Source organism: Corvus brachyrhynchos, unplaced genomic scaffold (genome assembly GCF_000691975.1).
Source record: "Corvus brachyrhynchos isolate BGI_N302 unplaced genomic scaffold, ASM69197v1 scaffold832, whole genome shotgun sequence".
In the NCBI taxonomy this organism is placed as follows: Eukaryota; Metazoa; Chordata; class Aves; order Passeriformes; family Corvidae; genus Corvus; species Corvus brachyrhynchos.
The window spans coordinates 477,062-497,880 of NW_008236798.1; the positions used below are offsets into that span (position 1 = coordinate 477,062).

The following is a 20,819-nucleotide window of genomic DNA, read 5'->3' on the forward strand; positions in this document are numbered from 1 at the left end:
GATAGATTTGGGTGTATATATTACTCAAGAATAATGGAATGAGCTATACAAAAGTAAGGAATTGAACTGGGGCTTCTTTACCAAGTCATTCAGTCACTACATATGACAAATTTTGAAAGAAGTATCAGGAGAACTATCCTGTTTGACTACCCTGTCTTAAAAAGTCCCTTTTGTAGAAGATGAGATGGTGTCATTATGAAATGGAAATGCTTGTTCAGCCGGGGAGCAGAGCAATGCAGCTTAAAGTAAAATTGTACTTGCTAAAGCTTTGACCCAGATATGCCTCAATTGCTTTCAGTATCTTTATATTAACATGTTTTCTGTTATGGAAAGGAAATTGATACATTTTCCCGATCTTATTTTGTGTAAAAAAAGCAAAAGTGCTGAATAACTTTATTTGTGATTAACACATATGGTGCCTGCCTTTGCTATTCATCTTGATGACTTTTCAGGAAGACTCTCATGTTTTTATTCTATAGTTGTTTTAGAATTAATGGGTTTGAGCATAAAAGTGAAAAAACGCCAACAACAAACCACACCAAAAGGGAGGGTATTTTTCTCTAGCCTGATCTATGTATTTCATCATAATAAAAGATGAACCAAAGCATCCCAGACTTTTTTATCTGTTTCTTCTGATGACAGAGAAGGTTTCTTTTACAGGCTGGGGTGCTTGGTTAATGATCTGACAGGAGAAAAGTAGCACAGGAAGCAGAAATAGCTGCACATCTAAACATTTTTGCCCGTTTGCTCAAACAGCTGACTTGTAAGAACCATACAGCTGACCTGACAGCTGTAAGAAGTAATGTGAATATTGAAATTGTACAATTATCCATAGATTTCTCTTTTAGGCTTGTGATGCTTTTATTTGTATACACTATCATTATCTTGTTTAAAGTATTAAAAATATGAACCACAATAAAGACAAAGTCAGGTCTCTCTTTACTGGAATTGAGAGAAAAGTCTTAGAGCAAACTCAGGACCTGTATTTTTGGAAGCAGCCTGTCTGTCAGCATACTTAGTGAGGCTGTTTGTAATAGCCTAAAGCCAGCTAATCTATGGCAATAAAATGCTGTTCATTTTCTCTTTTCCTTGACATTGTTTTGCTCGAAAGCATAGGAAGTAATTAAGAAGTAAAATGTCTTTCATCTTCAGAGGAACTGGGATGATGGCCATAAAAGGGCAAGAGTGGGTTGCAGGTCGGTAGAAGTTCTGATAGGATATGGATTTTCAATATGCATAGTTTTCCATGTCAGCAAAATCAGGTCATTACAGTTTTCTGTGACATTCATAACTAATTTAAAGGAAGTCCTGATATAATATGCTATTTAAGTCATACCCATTTTGTAATTGAAGTCTCAGTTCAAATGACTGTGGCAACATATTTTTATTTCCAGTATGGGCTTTTTGACTTCGTACTGTGTTGCAAAGTCATTTACCACTATAAATATGCATTTCATAAAGGACCGATTGGGGATTATTAAAAGCTCAAATAAAACTAACAAAAAGAAAAATATTTGCTATAACTGGATATTCCATTGTTCCATTTTTTTCTCAAAAGGGTATGTGTATTTTTGAAAGTTATTCTACTGTGGTTAGTCACACAAAGTATTTCAAATATAAGACAAAGCAACTAAATTTTTCAGTTGAACATGAAATGACCACACTGTGCTTTTGTGCCTCCGCAGCCATGGGGTACGAGTGACACTTGAAAGAATGTTACAGAGAGGTCCCAGAAACTGTGTAATAATTCAGTACATATAGGATTGACCTTGGTGACTTCCTTATAAAGCACTTCTTTTCATAGAAATCATAGAATGCTTTGGGTTAAAAGGGGCCTTAGAGATCATCCAGTTCCAACCCCCGTGCTGTGGACTAGGGACACCATCCACTAGGCCAGGCTGCTCAAAGCCCCATCCAAACTGGCCTTGAACACCTCCAGGGATGGAGCATCCACAGCTTGTCTGGGCAACCTGTGCCAGTGTCTCACCACCTTCCCAGGAAAGAGTTTATTCCTAAAATCTAATATAAATCTCTCTTTTGTTCATGATTTTTTTTTAAGGCAGAAAACCTTTATCTCTGATGCTAAACTGCAGACTTACATTGCAATTTTTTGTTAGGTATGGTTTCATTTCGAGAATTCAGGCCTTCTTGTACCTTCCAGTTATTTAGCTAGAAAAAAAATACCTACCCAGGGAAACCAAATTTAATTGAAATTAAAATGATGCCAAAAATTATTTGATTTTAATGGCCATATTTCCCACATTCACTATTGCAGATTCATCACTTTCTTCTTCAAAGTCATATAATTTAAAGGTTCTTGATGCTGAAAACCAAATAATTATGTCACCTTGTATTCTATGAATATAACTGAGGAGCTGACAGGAGATAAGATAAAAGTCAATAAAAAGAGAATAAATTTATTAAAAAGATCTAATGTTACAAGAACAGTACACAGAAACTATTATATTACTGTGTCTTCCACATTGTATATACCATTATATATAGCATATATACAGATTGTATACAATATAGCTAACATTTTGATATGGGCCATAACAGTAACTTTCTTTTGGTCTGTGAAACAAGGTTTCTTTCTAATTATTTTTTTTCTGAACAGATCTTGTGACATTATACAAAAATACAGTCTCCTCAGTGACGCCAGACTGCACTATTACAATCTTTTACATGAAAAAGGAAAAAGCTTTCCCTTGCAACTAAAAATGTCATGATAAGGAAACATCTTCTACAAAGTAACAAATAGGTAATACATAGGTACTTAAACATTTAAAACATGTTTATTAATATATATAAGATGCAAAATACATATTCTGTTCATGTTGAATATAAAACATACCTCCTTTTGTCCCTGCAATGCAACTACATTACCTGATGGTATGTTCAGTACTTCTATTTGTATCTTCATACTAGAGAGCGAGATGTGTCTAGATGGAGCTCTGTCTCCTTATCAGACTTTTATTCTTCCTATAAAGCATATCCATTTATTGTTATCAGAAAGTTTAACCAAATGCCACCAGCAGTGAATGTAGCCTTTTTGAATACTCTGAAATAAACTGCATTGGCAAGCAACTGTATAAAAAATAGAGGAAATTGTGCATAACTAATTTATAAAATAGCCATTTGACTTTTTGGTTCATCACTTTATTCTTATTTATTTTAACCTTTTGGCAGATGATGGATTGCTGGTGCAGGTTCTCTGCACAGTAGCAATGCTGCTGTTTTACAAGGGACAGCAGGTATTATCTATGAGTTTGCTCTCTCAGCAAGGTACATTACACCTTTCTATCTTTGATCTCAAAGGCTTTTCCAGAAGCAGAGGTATAGAAGGCCTCTTTCTGTATATCTACAGTCTATTCTTAGCTAGCTATCTTGCCTTTGTTTTTGAGCAACATGGTGACTAAATTTAAACACCATTTTTTAGAAAATTGTTTAAAATATTAGTGGGTAATAAAGGTTTGAGTTGAACCTTCTCTGAAAAATTTTACTAACAAAATATTCAAAAGCAAAAATATTTAGTCATCAGTCAACTTTTCTCCTTCTTATCTCTGTTGTGCTGTCTTGGCTACTGTTTTGAAGCAGCTGAGAAAGAGCACGGTTAGAATGGATTAGCTAAACGCCAAAACATATTTTCCCAGTGATTTGGCAAAATAATAGCATTTTGAATTGGGAACCCATCAGCTAAAAGGGCTTTTCAACAAAACTTTTTGAGGAATGGATCACTAGAAGAACCATACTATTAGGACTTTCACGTTAAACATTTTTGACTTGATTGTTCCCAGGCAGTGAAATGTTCTTCCTAGGCACGATCCCTAGACGTGTCAGCAAAATGCCCTTCTTCGTAACACTGTGCACACCGTAATTGTACAAACATGCACACCATCTTCCCTGGGAATCATTTTTCCTCAGGTGCCAGTACGTGGGAAGGCCTTCCAATGTAGAAAAATTGTCCAAAGTGTCTATTGAGTAAAAAATTGTCTGATACAGCAAAAAATGGGGCTTAAAACTGATAGTACACATTACCTACAAGAATAATCTCCAGTGAGCTATAGAAATAGAGCCAATTAGAGAAATAATTGGAATGATGCTCTGTACCACTTTTCCAAGTACTTTTTTCTCAGAAAAAAGATTCTCCAAAATATATCCTACTGCAGTCTGTATATATGTATGATTACATTCTGAAAAATGTTAATATTCTCTCCATAATATGCTTTCATGTATACTTCAACTTGATTACCAACTATATAAAGCATAGAATGTTACCAAAAATTGGACTCAGAAGAAAAAGAAAGTTACACCTGAGAAGTGGTTGGGAAAAGTAGGTTTATCTCCTTGCATTGCTTTATTTGTCCACTTAGTAGCTTAATGTATATCGTGTTTAAATGCCCAGTCGAATTTTCATTGTAATATGCAGTAGGAATTAATTTTTTATTTTCTCTTGAAAATTTCATGAAATCTTGTGGTATTTTATAAAAACTGAATGGTTTCCTAAGTTTGTGTTTAATAATTTTCCATTTACCTGGTAATAAAATAAGTGGACTTTCTGCTCCATTTTGCCACGTTCTGAGTAAGCTGTCTAGTATTTCACTGAAAATTATATATATTATATAATATATTATATAATATTATATATTTTCAGAACAAGTTCTTCTTTACATTTGCAGTGGTCTTTGTGTATAAACTGTGTTTTTCTTCCTTGTCAGTAGGAACAACCATTTATTGGGGATGCAAGCAAAGTATTCAAAAGCAAAGCTGTATCAAACTTTGTTCTATATTTAAAAAAGAATTTTTTCCCCAAACCATACAGGCGTACTGTACTAGACACCACCGTTCAAACACCTGATGATACATGACTGGGCTCACCAAATTCAAACATATTAAAAAAGGAAAATACATTTGACAGAAATCACTTTCGCTTACAAAAGTTTATTACATACAATCTGCATATTTTTGGGCCAAGAAGGGTCTCCTCCCCAGAGGACTTTTACAAATAAAGGAGATAAAAACCTGACGAATTATTGACCGTGTCTCCAACACTCCTCTAAGTGCACCACAGGCATTTCGATGGGTCTTTAAGCATTAGCTTGCATTTTCAGTTTCTCCACGGACATAAAACTCCATCCCTTGGTGTCATCAAGTTAAAGCAAACAAATAACAACAACAACAAAGTCTGCAGCCTTCACCATGAAGTCGAAGGTACCATCAGTGCTAAAAGCAATGTTACAGAGGATGAGGAAGTAGACAACACATGTAAGGTGGACTGAGCACTTGTTACTTTCCCTCCTGAAATGAAAGCAAAGTAATTAAGAAACAAATGATGCAAATGGTTCTCAGTACATCTAGATATTAGCTTTTGCCCAAAATTTATATTCTATTTCCCTCAGCAAAAGACTAATTTTTAGGCAATGGATTAACTTGTGAGAACTGTAGTCACAAAATGGGCTGCCTACACATTAGGTATCATTTTATGATGATACCTATGATGATTTAGGTATCATTTTATGATGATACCTACAGCAACTCACATTTGTATCCTCATATTCAGTCTGCAAGTTAAGAGGAAATTCCAAAAGTTTATATGGTTTTGTGCCTCAATCTTCAAAAAAGAATTAGGCTGCAGAAACTGCCCTGAGTCACAAATCTCTGTCCCAGAACAAGGAATGAAAGCTAGCCCTTGATCCCTATGTTTGTCCAGTGGAAAAAAGTGGGTTTTGGCTCATTAGTTTAGTGTTGGTTTTTGATCATAGCAGTGCCTTAAAGGCCATGCTAAGGGGAACTGTGCTCTGGGGTGGTAGTGGCAACAAGATGGGAAGGGAACCAGACTGGGTTTATTTGGACAACAATTGTCCTAAGTGAAACTAATATGATATGCATAGACTAATTAGATGAAGGTGTTTGTGGCCTATAGTTATGGCTCGAAAGATGAATGAAAGAAATATTCCACGGAGCAGGGATTGGTGTCTTCTGCATCCTGATAGCACTGTGGTTTGTGACCAGATTAGACATGAAATTGTAGTTCTAGATTGAAGTTTCAGTCTCACTTTTTTTTGTTAGCGCTCCTTAAGGACTAAAAAGCAATATTTAGTAAAACTTTAAAGTGTTAGCAGAAGGTTAGATTTAAAATGCCTTGTCTTGTTTAGGCAAGGACTATGTTTTTTTTTTGTTCTTGCCCCCAATCCTCCCATCCCCTACGTACATGCGTAATATTGATACTTTAAATTCTGTCAGCATATCACAGTAAATTAGGAGATTGCAGCTAGACATCAGAATTTACCTAATGATAGTACTTTAATAGTGCTATAAGTTAATAATTTAAAAAAAAATAATTATGCAAGGGAGTCACTGGAACTTACAGTGATATTCAGCTTATTCTGAGGCAGGCACATACACAGGGTTCAGCTACCTAAATATATGCCATTTTTAGCTGTGTTATATAATACACCTCTGGCTGGTAGTCTAGAATGATGTGTGTATCCCCTAAGTCCCACATCTTATCTGCCATCTCTGTCTGGGATGCCTTAGAACCTTGCAGATGTCCTTAGGTGCTTATGTCTTTATACTTAAATTCAGAAGATTAGCTGAATTGCTGTTAAGACCACACTGCTGGTCTCTGTGGATCACATCCCAGCTGACTATATTGCTATTTGAGACACCTAGTACACATATAAACATCTACAGCTCAGTTAGGTTTTCAGATATTATCCTCAAATGGGAGAGGTTTCCAATAAATCATCTTTGTTCATCAGCCTCACGTGGTTGCCTCAGATGCTTTCAAAAATCTCATGTGGTGCTAGATACCTTTGTTTCAGCATAGAACTAAAGAGTCAGACCAATGATTTTATGTAATAGCTAAAGAATTGTGAGAATATTTTCAGGTAGAGAATAGTAGAGTTAAGGAGCATTGCTATAATCACCACTCTTTCAAATATAAGTGTAACCTTACCTGAAAAAGATGGAACTCTGATCTGGGGACTTGCAGTCCCATCCCCTCCTTCACTGACTGCACAGACCTCGATGATGTAGACACCAACATCAGGAAGAAGTACCACCGCAGAGGTTTTCTGTGTTTCTATAACTTGGCTATTGCTCTGGCCCTCTTGCCGAAATAACACCTATGGTGGATGAAGTAGACAGTGGTCACAGTACCAGACATTTTGTGCAGATAACACAGTCACTGCAATGTTAACTGTTTCATGCTTTCATTAAGGATTTCTTGACATTGCATTTGAACAGACATCTGCTTTTACCCTTCCCTTCCTGCAGTGGCTTCAAAACAGTAATAGCAAAGTATAATAGCAATTAATGAATGTGAATGGACATAGTTTATGATCTAGAGCAAAGACAGAGCATTTTCCCTCTCCAGCATTAGGTGTTGCTTAACATTATCTCCAGAATTTCAAAATGTATTTTGAGTTCCATTTGGTCCAAATTCTTTCCCCAAAATTCATGTCAATAAATGTCATTTTTGGCTCAAGACCCCAACCCCAAATGTAAAGAAAATATCTTGAATAATGTATTTACTGTGTTTACCCTAGCTGGCTAAGTTATCTGAGAACAGTTTCAGATCTGTCCCTGCATTTCCTATGAAACTCAATACAAATTTACAGTGTGTGGGAGGAAAGCAAGTCAGCACGTAGTTGTCTTTTTGGTACTTCTGCATAAGAGTTTCTGTTCCCAGACAAAATTGAAAAGGTCAGGGAGGTGTGAAAAACCAAAGAAGTCAACTCAACTATTTCAGAATATTGACTATTCTCATAAAGGTTAGAACAGTTTCTGATTTATTTGAACCATTTTACCTTTTCTTGGTGATATTTCCTGATGTATTAGAGGATATATGAGATTATAGTCTATAGAAATGATTTGATATGGGCTTCAAAAAACCCAAACCCCACACCTCTCTAAAAACACTGAAATCATTCTATGTTGATTTAAGGTATTGCAGTGAATTCTGTTCTACATGACTTGTTATGTGTTAATGTGGATTTTAATCTTCAAAACTTGAAATTCCAGATGTTACCATCACTGATGCTGAACATCACCAACATGATCACAAAACAAACTGAAGTATTTCTGCTTCATAAAAATATTAATTTTAATGTAAATGAAAGATGTCTCATTATTGTGCATTTCTCTAAATCCTACAACAAATACAGTTGAATTGAAGAGTTATTAGGAATTTCATTGCAGTCTGATATTATTAATAGCCACTGCTGACTCAGAGATGATGGAATGACCCCTTCAGATAGAGGGGAATCAGATAGAGTTCAGTATTTGAAAATCACAGCACAAAAATATGTTGGGTCATTTCTCTCATTTTAATTTTATTTATTGGTTTGCATGGTGAACTGATTGGAGACAGTCTGTATAGAATGCTTTACTTGCACAGAGGAGCAAGAAAGGGAAAAAAGCCAACAAAGAAGAGGAGCAGTTGCTTGGAAGAGAGAAAGGTGAGCAAGGATAGGGAAGCACTGACCTTGTATCCCATTACATCAGATTCATTAGCTAGAGGTCTGACTGGCTCCCACCCAAGAGACACATGTGAGCCGTCCTGTATCCACATAATATTGCCTGGTGGTTGGCTGGGAGCTGAGAAGAAAAAAATAACATGTTCATATACATATTTTTATAGGTAGTTTCTTTAAAACCAAAAGAAAAATATTTTAATCTTTCATTACATTTAAAACTGGTAGTGTTAGCAGGCTCCCAACTCTAGATGAAACATTTAAGATTTTTTTTTCAACAGTAGTGTAATTTAGTAGATTATAGTGTATTTATTCCACCCACCCCATAAATTCCACAAAGCTTATGAACTCCAACGCTTTTCTCTCCCTTTGTACAAAATGCCTTGTTTTCTAGGAAAATAACCTTTGTTATGAATGCAAAGTCATATGAATTAATGTCTAAACATCAAAGCAAAGCCATAAATCAAAGCTATACATGATTCTTGATTATTATACACTCTTATTAAATAAAAATCCAAGGGGACAGAGGTTCCTCCTTGACTTCTCCCTTTTAGCAAAGGTACTGAGATTACTTACGGGATTTCTTGGTTGCTGCATGCACAGCAGTGCTAGGTGGTCCATACCCTGCAGCATTGTATGCCCTCACTGTTAGGTGATATAATGTGTTTCCTTCTAATCCTGTCAGGAGGATGGATGACTCATTTCCCTCTGTTTTGACCTTTTCTGCTGCTTCTTCCTGCTGCATGTCTTTCCAGTAATCAACCTGCCAACAAGGAACCAAATGAAGGATTAATATAGGCACCTGGCAAGCTCATGCTTCCAGATGCTTATACTTGTTATCCCGTGGAGGGTAATTTTGCCATTTGTGCCTTTTTCTGATCATCAGGCCACTTAACCATATGGGATTTGCAGCTTGACCTCAAGCCATGCAGTGCTCACTTTTCCAAAACGGCAAGACCTGGAAAATCGTGGTGTGACCCAAAGTACATGGAATAGCTGTGTACTGGCAGAAGAAGAGGTTACTATAGGACAGAAGAGCAGAGGGTGAACTTTGGCTGGGAGAGCTCATCATTGAAGGAGACCATTCAATGAGAGCTCATCATCTGGTAGGTCACCAGAATATCTACCTTCCCCCTGGAAAACACTGACCACATCAGTTAAGAAGTGTTCTGATCAATATTCTCTTCCTGGCCTGGTGCAACTCTAAGCCAAGAGATTTCGTATCAGTCCAATGAATAGGCAATGACAGAACAATGACGGAAATGTTTCAATCATCTGAAAAATCTTAACAGAAGAAAAAGAAGGAAGTGCATTCAGTCTTAGTTCTTGGATACAATCAGGTTTCTGGTAAATGAACTTTTAGGATGTTTATGCCCTTCCTTTTCAGACATAAAATGAACCCCTAAATGATTTTGGTCATTCTTAATTCTTATTTTCTGGTTATGTTCACTAAATGTATCATGATCTCAATGAGGTTATAAAGCTGAGCTGAGCTGAGAATTTGGCCAGTCTCTTTTCTCAGGGACCAGGTATTTGCAGGGCATAACTGGAGAAAAGCAGTACTGTTTGTTTTGAATGTATCCGGGTAAGATACACAGGCAAGGCATTTTTCATGGGGCCCTATTTTCCCTAACAGGAGATGTCACTAACATGCCATTCAAAGACCTATATTCAGCTTACTGTTATTCATGCCGAGATCTACTTGCATTTCTTCTACATTTTGACCTTTTGTGTGAAACTGGTTATTTCTTAATAAGTTATTTACATTGTATCTGGATAACTTTTCCTCTGAGATAAAAGGTCACAGACAATACAGAACTCTTGAGAATGTCTCCCAGGAAATGGAGAACCAAAAAAACAAGGGGTTCACAGGAAAATGAGACCAACAAGCACAATGCTGACCTTTTATAATTGCACTAGGAATGCCATAAAAAAAAATCGGAAAAAATCAGGTTGCAAAAATATACATTTGAGGTCCTATCTTCACTTGAGAAAATTGCCTATGTTAACTTTGATTGAGGGTATATCAGTTTGTGTCAGCTCACAGTCCACTCTTTCAACTCTAAAATTCAAGTAAATATCTTTTGCATGTGTGTGTGCGCCTGCATTATCTCATGTTAAAATGCTGTTGCTTTAATTCTGAGATGAATTACAGCTCAGTTCACAAATCTAGCAGCAGTCACTACTTGTTCTGAAATAAGTGTTATTCACAGAGGTATTTTGCTGGATGAATACTTGACCAAAGCTACTGATATCTGAAATAACACCTATTCAGAATCAGTTTTCTTTTCTTGAAAAGAAAAAGGAACCAATAACCATTTATTCACATCCTACTATTGAATCTCCTATGCTTAGTATGTCTTGAGCAGTCAGATCCTTTCATTTGTGATGTATCTTTGCAAATTTTATGCTACAATGGTGAGAACTGCACAATACTGAGCACTGTATGAACAGGCAGTGAGAGGGAATGTGTCCTGGAGACCCCATCATCCAGATAGTGCAGTCTGCTGGGGATCCAACAAGCAAATGGTCAGAAAGGAAAAGTGAGGTGACTAAGCTTACACAGGTGAACAGTAGAAGGAGTGGAAATATAACTGAATTTTTTCTCCTTTTTCCAGAAAGCTGGGAGCAAAATTTTAAATAGCTGTGTTTATTCACAGGACACACCATGTCTCATGTTAATGAAGTGTTCATGAATTAATTTTGGTCTCAATTTTTTTTTTTTTTTGTGGTAACATATACATCCATTTGTTGATGACCAAAGGAACTAAAAGAAGAAGTAGTTATGAAACAAAGAAATTTCCAATGATTGTTGACTGAGGTAGATGGGAATTTACATTGATTTGAACTGAAATGAAGATGCTTCTGATGTTTAAAAGTGCAGGACATATATCTTAAAACAAGAGAGTTTGTTTATTTATACTGCTCTGCCTTTGCTGGTTCTTTTTTAAATCTTATTTTCTGTAACCTTAATTTGTATTTCTCAGAAGGGATCTATAATACAAAACAGGTTTTCATTAATGATAACTTTGAATATTGATAATAGCATGAAGCATAAATCACAAAAAAGTAGCCCATATTTGAAAAATGAAAGAAAAAAGGGAGAAGAAAGCATTTTGTCTGTTTAATGCATTCTTGTTTGTGAGACTTTACATTTTTGCTGGCCTTTCTGTTGTTTTAAGCCAAAGAATAGTAAGCTTTGGTACCTGATTCCCAGAGACCCATGTTTTGAGCTGGAGAGGAGCAACCTGCTTTGCTCTGATCATGGGTTAAGCAATAGTTAAAAACAAATCTTGGTAAAAAAAAAATATTTCTGTGTAAAATTTTTCTACCTCTGATAGTTACAAACTACTTCCCTGAAGTTTTAGGTTAAAAAGTATCTTAAATGATACTGCTCTTTTCCCTAAGTTGGTTTCTAGGTTATGCATTCTTTGCCATAACTTAATTTGATCTAATTGCAGGTCCTCTTCACTAAATGCAGTAAAGTCAGAGTTGTTGGCTGGATATTCTTTCTGATGACCACATAAAATTAAAGCTACATATAAAGCATATCAAGTAAGAGCCTAAATTAAGTAGAATGAATCAAAGTGGACAAAACACACAAACTTTCTTGGGCTCTTCGAGCACTTCTCAACCTCAACAACACTGACGTAATTGAAAATAGACTTGAAGAGATCTCAGAGTATAGAAAGTACTAGGGCAGAAAGAGTGGTGAGCTGAAAGAACTGCTGCTAGCCCTGATAAAACCTACACTGTAATTCGGATTTCATAAAAAGTATTTTAATTAGCATTATCAGAAAACCTATATGTTCCCTGAACTGGCAGATGGAAGGCATGTAAATATTGATGCAATGGTATAAGAGAGCTCTTAGGACACAAGAGGTGCTTTTTGTATAATTTCAAGACATTTGTGTGACTGTCGTTCAGAACAAGATGAGAGATTCCTCCAAAAATGTCAATCAACCTCAGTTCCTTTCCTCTCACTTAAACAATTTCTTTAAAAGAAGAAAATTGATTTAAAAGAAGAAACAAAACTGTGCAGTACTCCTGCATTCTGCAGCAACTTGCATTCTCTACCTCTTTCTTCAGGTACTCTGTCCACATGGTCCTGGAGACCCATGGGATGGAAACTGATGTTGTACCTCAACCTTGAGGACCATAGTCAAATATCTAGTTGCATTTTCTTATGAAAAATTAATAATTATCTAAGTTTTGTGATTTTAAGTAATAAAACCCCTGAACAGTTCACAACTCACTGATAATTGTAAAAATCAACTCATGATATGGACATTGCAAAGGATATTGCACTCTTGAAGCCCTCATGAAAGATCTGGGCTGTGATACATACTTTGAGGGCATGAGAAGCAGTAGTACTGCTCTGCTATAAACTCCTGATTCGAGTCTTCAGGACTTTGGAGGGGTTTGAATCAGAATAAGTGTAGCTACATAGGTGAAACTGACTCGTATATAAACCCATCCAATTGTTAATTTTGTGTTTGGGAAAATTCATTAATTCCAAAAGTCAGTCTGTTAAATTTGTATTCAGGCAAGAGAACCATGAGTTCTTTTTTTTCTGTCTTGCTTTTCCAGGCTGTTGTTAAAATATCCATATGCTGTTTCTAAATTACCTCGATGTGTACTTCAGTAAATAAAAATAAATAAATACATAAATAAAATCCAGTACCATGTAGATATAATTATCTGTTCCATTATAAAAATAGATAAAGTGCAGCTAAGAAGCAGCAAAATATTGAGTAATTCTCTTTGAAAAGACATAATATGGTAAATCAAGTTACTACATCAAGTAATCCTCTCTGAAAATGACATTCATGATTTCTTTTTTTTCATTTTTAAAAATTTTTTTTGTTATTTTTGGGTTTTGTTTATTTGTTTGCTTCAAGTTGATCTTTTGATTATATTAGCCAAACTCCTATCCCTTGGAGGAATTCCAGCAAAAAAGACATGAGCTTTGTCATTTATACCTAAGTATTGGCCTTGTCTTTCTGGAAAAGAAAAAAGAAACCCAAAATATCTCTTCCTCCAGTCAGTTTTCTTTCTGTTTTCATTCCTGACCAGTAGTGAAAAACAAAGAAAATCTTGCCTCAGGCTCAAATAGGTTTTATAACCTTCAACTTATAGATTCCAAACAATAAGTATGAACAACACACTATATTTTTCCACAATTCCGACAAAGTTTTTGAGCTACTTCTACTTCATCAGACTGTAACTGGCATATATTTATGCAGGGCAGAGAGCTGACAGACCTGTACTGAAGTTAGGAATAATATGTGCTTTGGAAGATGCAAATGAGTGCAGCAAACCTTGCATAAAACTCATGTGACATAACAGTTAACACTGCCTCTCAAGGATGACAATGTGAAACTGGACAAGTTCCTTTGCCTTTCATTACTCCTTAGTACAAAGTGCAAACAGGGCCAGAGTGAAAGTGGATCACTGAGAATTTGTCCACATGTAGTAAATATTCTGTCACTTTTGTTGATTAAAACCCAAACATTCAAGTGTTAAGAAAATAGCTGCCCCTTTTATAACGTTGTTGCCAAAAGGCCAGAAATGTGAAGACTGTGTAGGAGGTTGTCACTGCTGTGCTGACCACAGGCAGAATACGAATTGAGACATGAAAACCAAGTGGCTAGTTGGATTGTTTTCCATTGTTTGAATTGAAGGCAACTCTTTACTTGTGGTCCACAATAATTCTGCATTAGGAAATAATTAAAAAACCAAAAAAGACAATTCAGTCATCCTTTTATACAAATTACTGGATTTCTCTACATTATCTATTTGCTTTTTGTGGATTAAAGGACTACTACAGGCTTTGTTGTTCAGTGCACTGTAAAAATGATGAACTTTCAGAATCAGTTTTGGAATAAGGAGTCTTCACAAGTGAAAGAGAATTTAAGAAAGTAAATCATATGGAAAAGATAAAGCTGTTCTGTACTTCAAAGTTTTTTTTTGGGGGGGGGGATTGGATTTTAGCCCCAATGTCTTCCTACACAAACTCCTTTCCTTTTTGCAGAATGGGGATGCTTTAAAGGCAAACTGTCAGTATGTTAGGAAAATTGGGCTGATAGTGTGGACTTAGTGTACTTAAGTGAACAATGTAACGCACTGACTCACTATACTGATCCTATAATTCATTACCTCCTTTTTGATTAAATCCTTCCCAAAAATGGAACTGAAAATGTCTAGCAATACCATCCATAGATGGTATTCTCTGCTGTTGAATAATGCAGAACAGCAACATTTACTTTTATGTTTATTGAGTAAGTGCTGCTCAGATTGTAGTTATTCCTGTGAAGACAGAAAAGAGCAAACTACTCCATGAAAGAATTATGTGTGTCAGAAAGTAGGCAGAGGAATTCTGGCTACATGAACAAAGACGGAAAGGGCAGGATAGGGATGGGTGGGGTATGGAGAAAAAAACACCCTTATCTCCCCAGATAAAAGCAGCACCTTAAAAGGTATTACTATTTAGAAGGCTCCTCTAATTCCTTCGGGGAAGGAGGTAGAAGGGAGCAGTGAAGTATTTTTATATATCATTTTTTTGTTACGTCAACTGCAGGTCCTTGGTTTGAAGTATTCACTCTGTAATCTTCATGCTAGAATCTTAAAATTGGTATGCAGCATGGTGAGGAGCCAAATTATTAATAAAGTTCACTGTTAATAACTTCTCCTGTATCAATGGGCATTTTCAAATTTGTACCTGAGAAAAAGAGACACAGAGCTGGCAAGTACTACTCTTTGGGTCAGAGTATGCTAAACTCCAAAGGTCAGAGCACTTTCCAAGTGCTCTGACACAAAGCAAGCCCACTGTCCTACCTGTAACAGCCATCTACTGCCAGGACACACCTGCAGAGCTAAGGGAAATGCTATGTGATGAGCAGGTAAATGCAAAATCCGTTCACATTATGAAAGAATAGGTTTCTGGGGAAACAAATTTCAATTTTAGAAAGAAAATCTATTTTTTATTTTAAAATATGTATTGCAAAGTTAATAGAATATTTTGAGAATAATTTTGATCAATGGAATGAGGGTAAGAGTGAAAACAGTAGGTATAATTTAAAAGATGTTAAGATATCTGAGAAAAAAATAACAAACCAGCCACCTTTCTGAAAAGAAAAAAGAGAGGTTTCAAGTTATTTCAGATGATAAAAGACTGGTCTCAAGATGGAAGTCAGGTTAATAACAAGTGGAACACTTCAACATGGAGAGAAATAGTATTTGCAAGATGAATATCATCTCTATCAGATACAGTTTTGTTCTCTTTATAGATAGCAGGTTTAAAGGTAAAATGGTCAAATATCACTTTCACTGCATGAAGCAAGCTATGTGCAAAGGAATAAAAACATATTTAACGTAAGGAAGAAATGGGAGAAAAGAACAGTGAAAGAAAACTGACAGAGGGTTATCAGAATTCAGCATGGAGACGTAGGAGGGAAAAAGATGTGAACAAATGCTAGACCTGAGGGGACATGCCAAAGTCAGAGCCCATTTGGACTGTGCTAGATATTAATAAAGATACTGCTCTCAAATATATGAACAGCTTACAGAAACAGCTAAAAACCTGTTAACTGGGTGCATCTGAGCTATGGGGTAAATGCTCTGTCCTGGTCATGGCTGCCCAGCCTGAGGCTGAGCTGGAGAATGTGTTGGCTCTGGTGCTGCTCAGACACCTACATTTCCTTCCTAAGGCTATCAGTGATGGTCACCAGCCCCTGGGTTTGCCCAGACATGCTACCAGGGAGACATCCTGTGCTAGTACATCACAAGATATCTTTAGACACCCACATGATTGGTGTCTTCCTCAGACCTACATTTACCCTCTTTTCAGTGTTACTGTAGAAAATCAGGAATGAGTCAGCACTGTCTAAAGGTCTAAAGCAGGACAAATAACCTGCATCCCAAAATCAGTTAATTTTGTTTAGCTGGACTATTTCATGAGGATCAGCATAGCCTGATCCACAAGGTCAGGGTGGGTTGTGCTGTCTCGAAAGAATAGATAGGTGTACTGCTAGATCTGATCTGTTCCTGAGGTTTGGATTGTAAACTGTATCCAAAAGTGCAAGGAGGTCCCTTGCCAGGGCTGGTTCACTCTCCTAAGCCAGGAAGGGCTGTCTCTAAGCAGAGTTTTACTCATGGACCGTGCAGCTGCTGCTTCCCCTCCTGACAACCCATTGTTATGGTCTGCCCAGCAGATGTCCCTCGGCCACTGCGGGTTGAGAGCATATGGATGCAGAGGTTCTCTCCTTTCTCTGTGCTGATTGCTGTCAGTAAATAACAAGTTTGAACTGGTCGCTTAGAGCTGGAAACAGTCAATACCTAATTTTTCCCAGCCTGTGAATGATGCATGCTGGGTCACTTGCAGTTCTTTCAGCTCTTTTTGAAGTGACAAAGAGATGTTATAAGAGCTGGTGTTGAACAGTTTTCAAGCACAAATAAATATAAAATGTTCCGGTGCTACAGCTGGGACTGTTGTTCCACAGCTAGTGGTTCGTCTGCTAAAATGAGCATAATTCCTATTGAAGTTTCACTACTTCACACGTTAACAGAATGCAACACTGGCAAAAGCAACAAGACTTCTCATTATGATATCCTGTGTTCATACCTCGAATCCCTGTGGTCTTCCTAGACTTTCTTTAATATGTTTCCACGCAACAAGAATCTCTGATACAGACAAACTCGTAGCTTTGACATCGATGGGAGCAGCAGTGGGTTCTGTATTAAGAAAAATTGAAACAATAAACCTCCACTGTAACAGCTTGTATTTATCAAAAACACTCCGTCTGAAACTGTCATTTACTTCCTTTATTCTACCTTAATACTTGCAAGAAGGTATGACATTTAGGGGGAACATGAAAAACTGAACAAGATGAAGAGATTATTATTGTTGTGTTTCTTTATTTGTGTCAAGCTGCATCAATATCTCATCTCTGATGATGAGTGCAGCAAACTGTGAAAGAATCTCTTGTCTGTGATTCTTTAAAAAAGCTTTAATATTTGTGTATATGTCCCCTGCCTCACACACCTCTTTCACAGCCCTAACTGCAGCAGTAAATGGAGCATTCATTCTATTTGTGGCTTCTTAGTGCCATTCTGTCAGCTCAGGATGAGCAATACCTCGCTGGGGTGCTCAGTCAGTCCTGCCCTGGGGCAATACTGAGTAGGAAATGATACCTAGCACTGTAGTGAAATGCAGTGTAAAAGATTTTTTTTAGGACTATGTTATTACGTCCTTGAAGTCACAGGCACCAGTGTTTGGGATGTCCCACCTTCTCTCTGCTGTGAAGCATTTACTATTTATGAAGGCACCAAGACCTATGGTTTGTCCCTCTGATTACCTGTGTTGTTACCTTTGGCCCTCTGTTCGTGTTTCTATCTCCATGCTATTCATAAGACACTCTGCAGTCCTGACCTCCTGGTTATCCAGAACAGAGGACCCTTCCTGTGGCCCAGCAAGGCTGGGTGTCCTTTGGTGATGCTGGGGTATGGCCAGGGTGCTCACTGGAAGCACAGGGCTGTAGGATGCTTTATATACCACACTTCCCCAACAGTGTTGTCATAGGCGTGTTTGCCTTTGTACTTTCACATCAACACACACTTTATAGAGGCCCAGCTTCTTTCAGTGGTTGGGACATTGGTAAATGTCCCCAGAGATTTGCCATGACAGGCTATTGAGCACCCCACTACTCACTTGTATCACCTGTTACAGTATACTGGGAGTGACGAGTTTCCAGAAATTGTCTCGTTTGAAACTGGGATATGAGTCAAGGAAATCTTGTGTGTCTTTTGGTTTATTACATAAATATGACTGAAAATTTTCTTAAGACCAGCTGAGGAGGCAAGGCTTGTATTTATACTGTGGAGCACACAATAGGGTGGTTCACCACCTTTCTGGTGTAGTTCACTTGCTCAGCAAAAATGTGAATTCACATTCCCCTGGAGTCACAGAGCCTGCGATTTCTTCCTTGGCCTAATGTTCCTCATTACATTTCTAATGTGTTGATCTGTTCCTGAAGGGCAGGCAGAGGTCCTGGTTTTATAATATAGGGAGACACATCAAAGAGCTTTCTGAAAAACGGGTTTTTTTGGGACTTGTTTAACAGGGTTACAGACAAGGAGTTTCCTTGCAGAACAGCCTGAGATAAAATGATATATTTTTCTCAGTGATCAAACCACCTAATATGTAAGATACCTAACATCAGTGTTGACTCATTAGCTACCCTCCTTTCTCTGATCATATTGCAGCCGTTGTTCTAGCACTGTTGCCCTATACATATTTTTGACATGGCTCATATAAATTTTTCATCCTTTTTGATGTCTGACTTTCAATGTTTGTTACTCTTTCTTGATCTCTTTTTTTATTTACATCTGGAGAAAAGAAGTAATTCTGATGTGATCCAAAGTAGTGTTTGCCAACAATGAGTATTACTAATAAGTATAAAATGTGTTTGGAACTTTTTAAGTAATAAAGAATAAAAAAAATGTGTTCAGGAATAAGAGAAATGATCTTTTAAATTCGATACTGAAAGAATTGCACTATGAAGAAATACATTGCTCGTAATATGACTTTCTGTTCAACAGTTATATCCTGCTTTCTATTTTATGTACTACTAAGATTTGTGTGGCAAAAGCTATTTTCTAGTTTTTATATTATTGAAGCAATTACCTTGTTGTCAGAAAAGATTGCAGTGGGATAAATAATTTGAGATGTACACAAAATGTTGGTTGGCAGACTTTACATTTGCTATAAATGCAGGTATCATTTCCTCTTCATAGCACTCACTAGGAGTGGTTTGTATATTGCTTGAATAGAAACATAGAATATTTTCTGATGTTTTTAAAAATCATTTTCAACAAATGGAGCGGAAATAGTTTGGATTTTTTTTATGTGAAGAAAATGTATTTCTCGCATATTCAGAAATAATTCATTGCAGTTTCACTGATATTAGGCACTGAGAATAGTGTTCAGCAGAACAACAGAAATTATATATTTGGGGATAAGATACATTATGACTGTCTGAAAGTTTTTGGAGACTAAATAGCACTTTTTATTGATTCAGATATGATGAGGACCATATAATTTCTGGTGATATAATACAGTCTGTGGTTCACTCCAATGTCATGCTTTATTCTCTGTGTCTAAAATTAATGATAAGTTTGATAGGTTCATTAGCTTTTCTTGTTATGGTCACTGATGTTATAATCATATTATTTTCTTCAGATCTTGTCGTTACACTAGACCTATAGGTGTCTACCTAAGGTCATACTTCTTGAAAAAAGCAAAAGGGCCAGCATCTTTAATAGTCCTTTTAATATTCCCTGTTTGAATTAAAGATGCAGTACAATAAATTCTCGTGTGCACAATGTCCGTGAAACATTGTCTTTCCCTGTGCTGCAATCACACTTTAAAGAAACATGATCAATACATAGGTCTTTGGGATGGCTGTAAAATGGCAGGACATGCATTTACACTAATTGCACTGATCTAATGTTCAGTGAGGGAATCCTGAATTTTGACACTGGAAAGTAAAGAAAGAAGAATCAGTTACCAGCCATCAGTGTGTTTTACCTATTTATGACTGTAAACTGATCTGTTTTTCTGAAATATTCATCCTTAAGGATTTCCACATCATCTACCTTCAAAAACAAGTCCAAGAGCCTACTGAAATTTATGTTGTTTTAATTCTTCTGTGGAACAGAGCCTCAGCCAGGACTACTCAACCAATCACTTCATATCTGTTCAGTTCCTTGATTTCAAAAAAGATTTTTACAAAGTAGCCATATTCAAAACTTGAGCTCTTATTTAAAGCTAAGAACCTCAGTCTGAGCAATTGCATTATGACTGCAGGCAGTTCTTCATAGTTGAGATTTTGGGATTTCAGCCAGGATCTATTTCTGTGATAATGCCTCTCTGTGGAAAAACCCACAAGAGATAAATCAGAAGGAAAACCTCTTGTGTCAACTGTAGGTAAAGAAAGTGGTACCATTTGCTTCATTGCTAGAAATAGCCACACAGACTATCTTCCAAATCAGAGAACCTTCAGTGAACTCTTTCCATTCCTGAGAAATGGGGGACTCCCCCAGATCTGCAGTGAAATGGCTGCCATCAGGATATAAAACTTTCCCCAGAATCTTACGCTCAAAGGGAAAAGATACCCGGTTTCCACAATAGCAGAAAAAAGATTACTGTTTCCAGGACAGGCCTTCAGACTTCTCACTTTTCCACAAGTCCTTTCTATTTTCTCCTACTCTCTGACCAGTGCCTTTGCAGAGGACTTTAAAACACACAAAAATTAGAAGAGTGTTGGAATGAGCTAGCAGTGA

The 20,819-nt window shown here is 36.8% G+C and overlaps 1 protein-coding gene across 1 annotated transcript in view; it reads right to left on the reverse strand.

Moving 5' to 3' along the window:
* Window positions 1-2,386: 2,386 nt before the first annotated feature.
* LOC103611340 (contactin-5) overlaps window positions 2,387-20,819 on the reverse strand; it is a 146,319-nt gene continuing 127,886 nt past the window's right edge. Inside the window, exons 13-17 of the mRNA XM_008628841.2 lie at window positions 17,101-17,210; window positions 9,054-9,240; window positions 8,489-8,601; window positions 6,959-7,127; window positions 2,387-5,298 (exon numbers count right to left, since the gene is read on the reverse strand). Coding sequence (XP_008627063.2) covers window positions 5,195-5,298; window positions 6,959-7,127; window positions 8,489-8,601; window positions 9,054-9,240; window positions 17,101-17,210 — 683 coding nt within the window. The 3' untranslated portion in view covers window positions 2,387-5,194. The remainder of the gene's footprint in view (window positions 5,299-6,958; window positions 7,128-8,488; window positions 8,602-9,053; window positions 9,241-17,100; window positions 17,211-20,819) is intronic.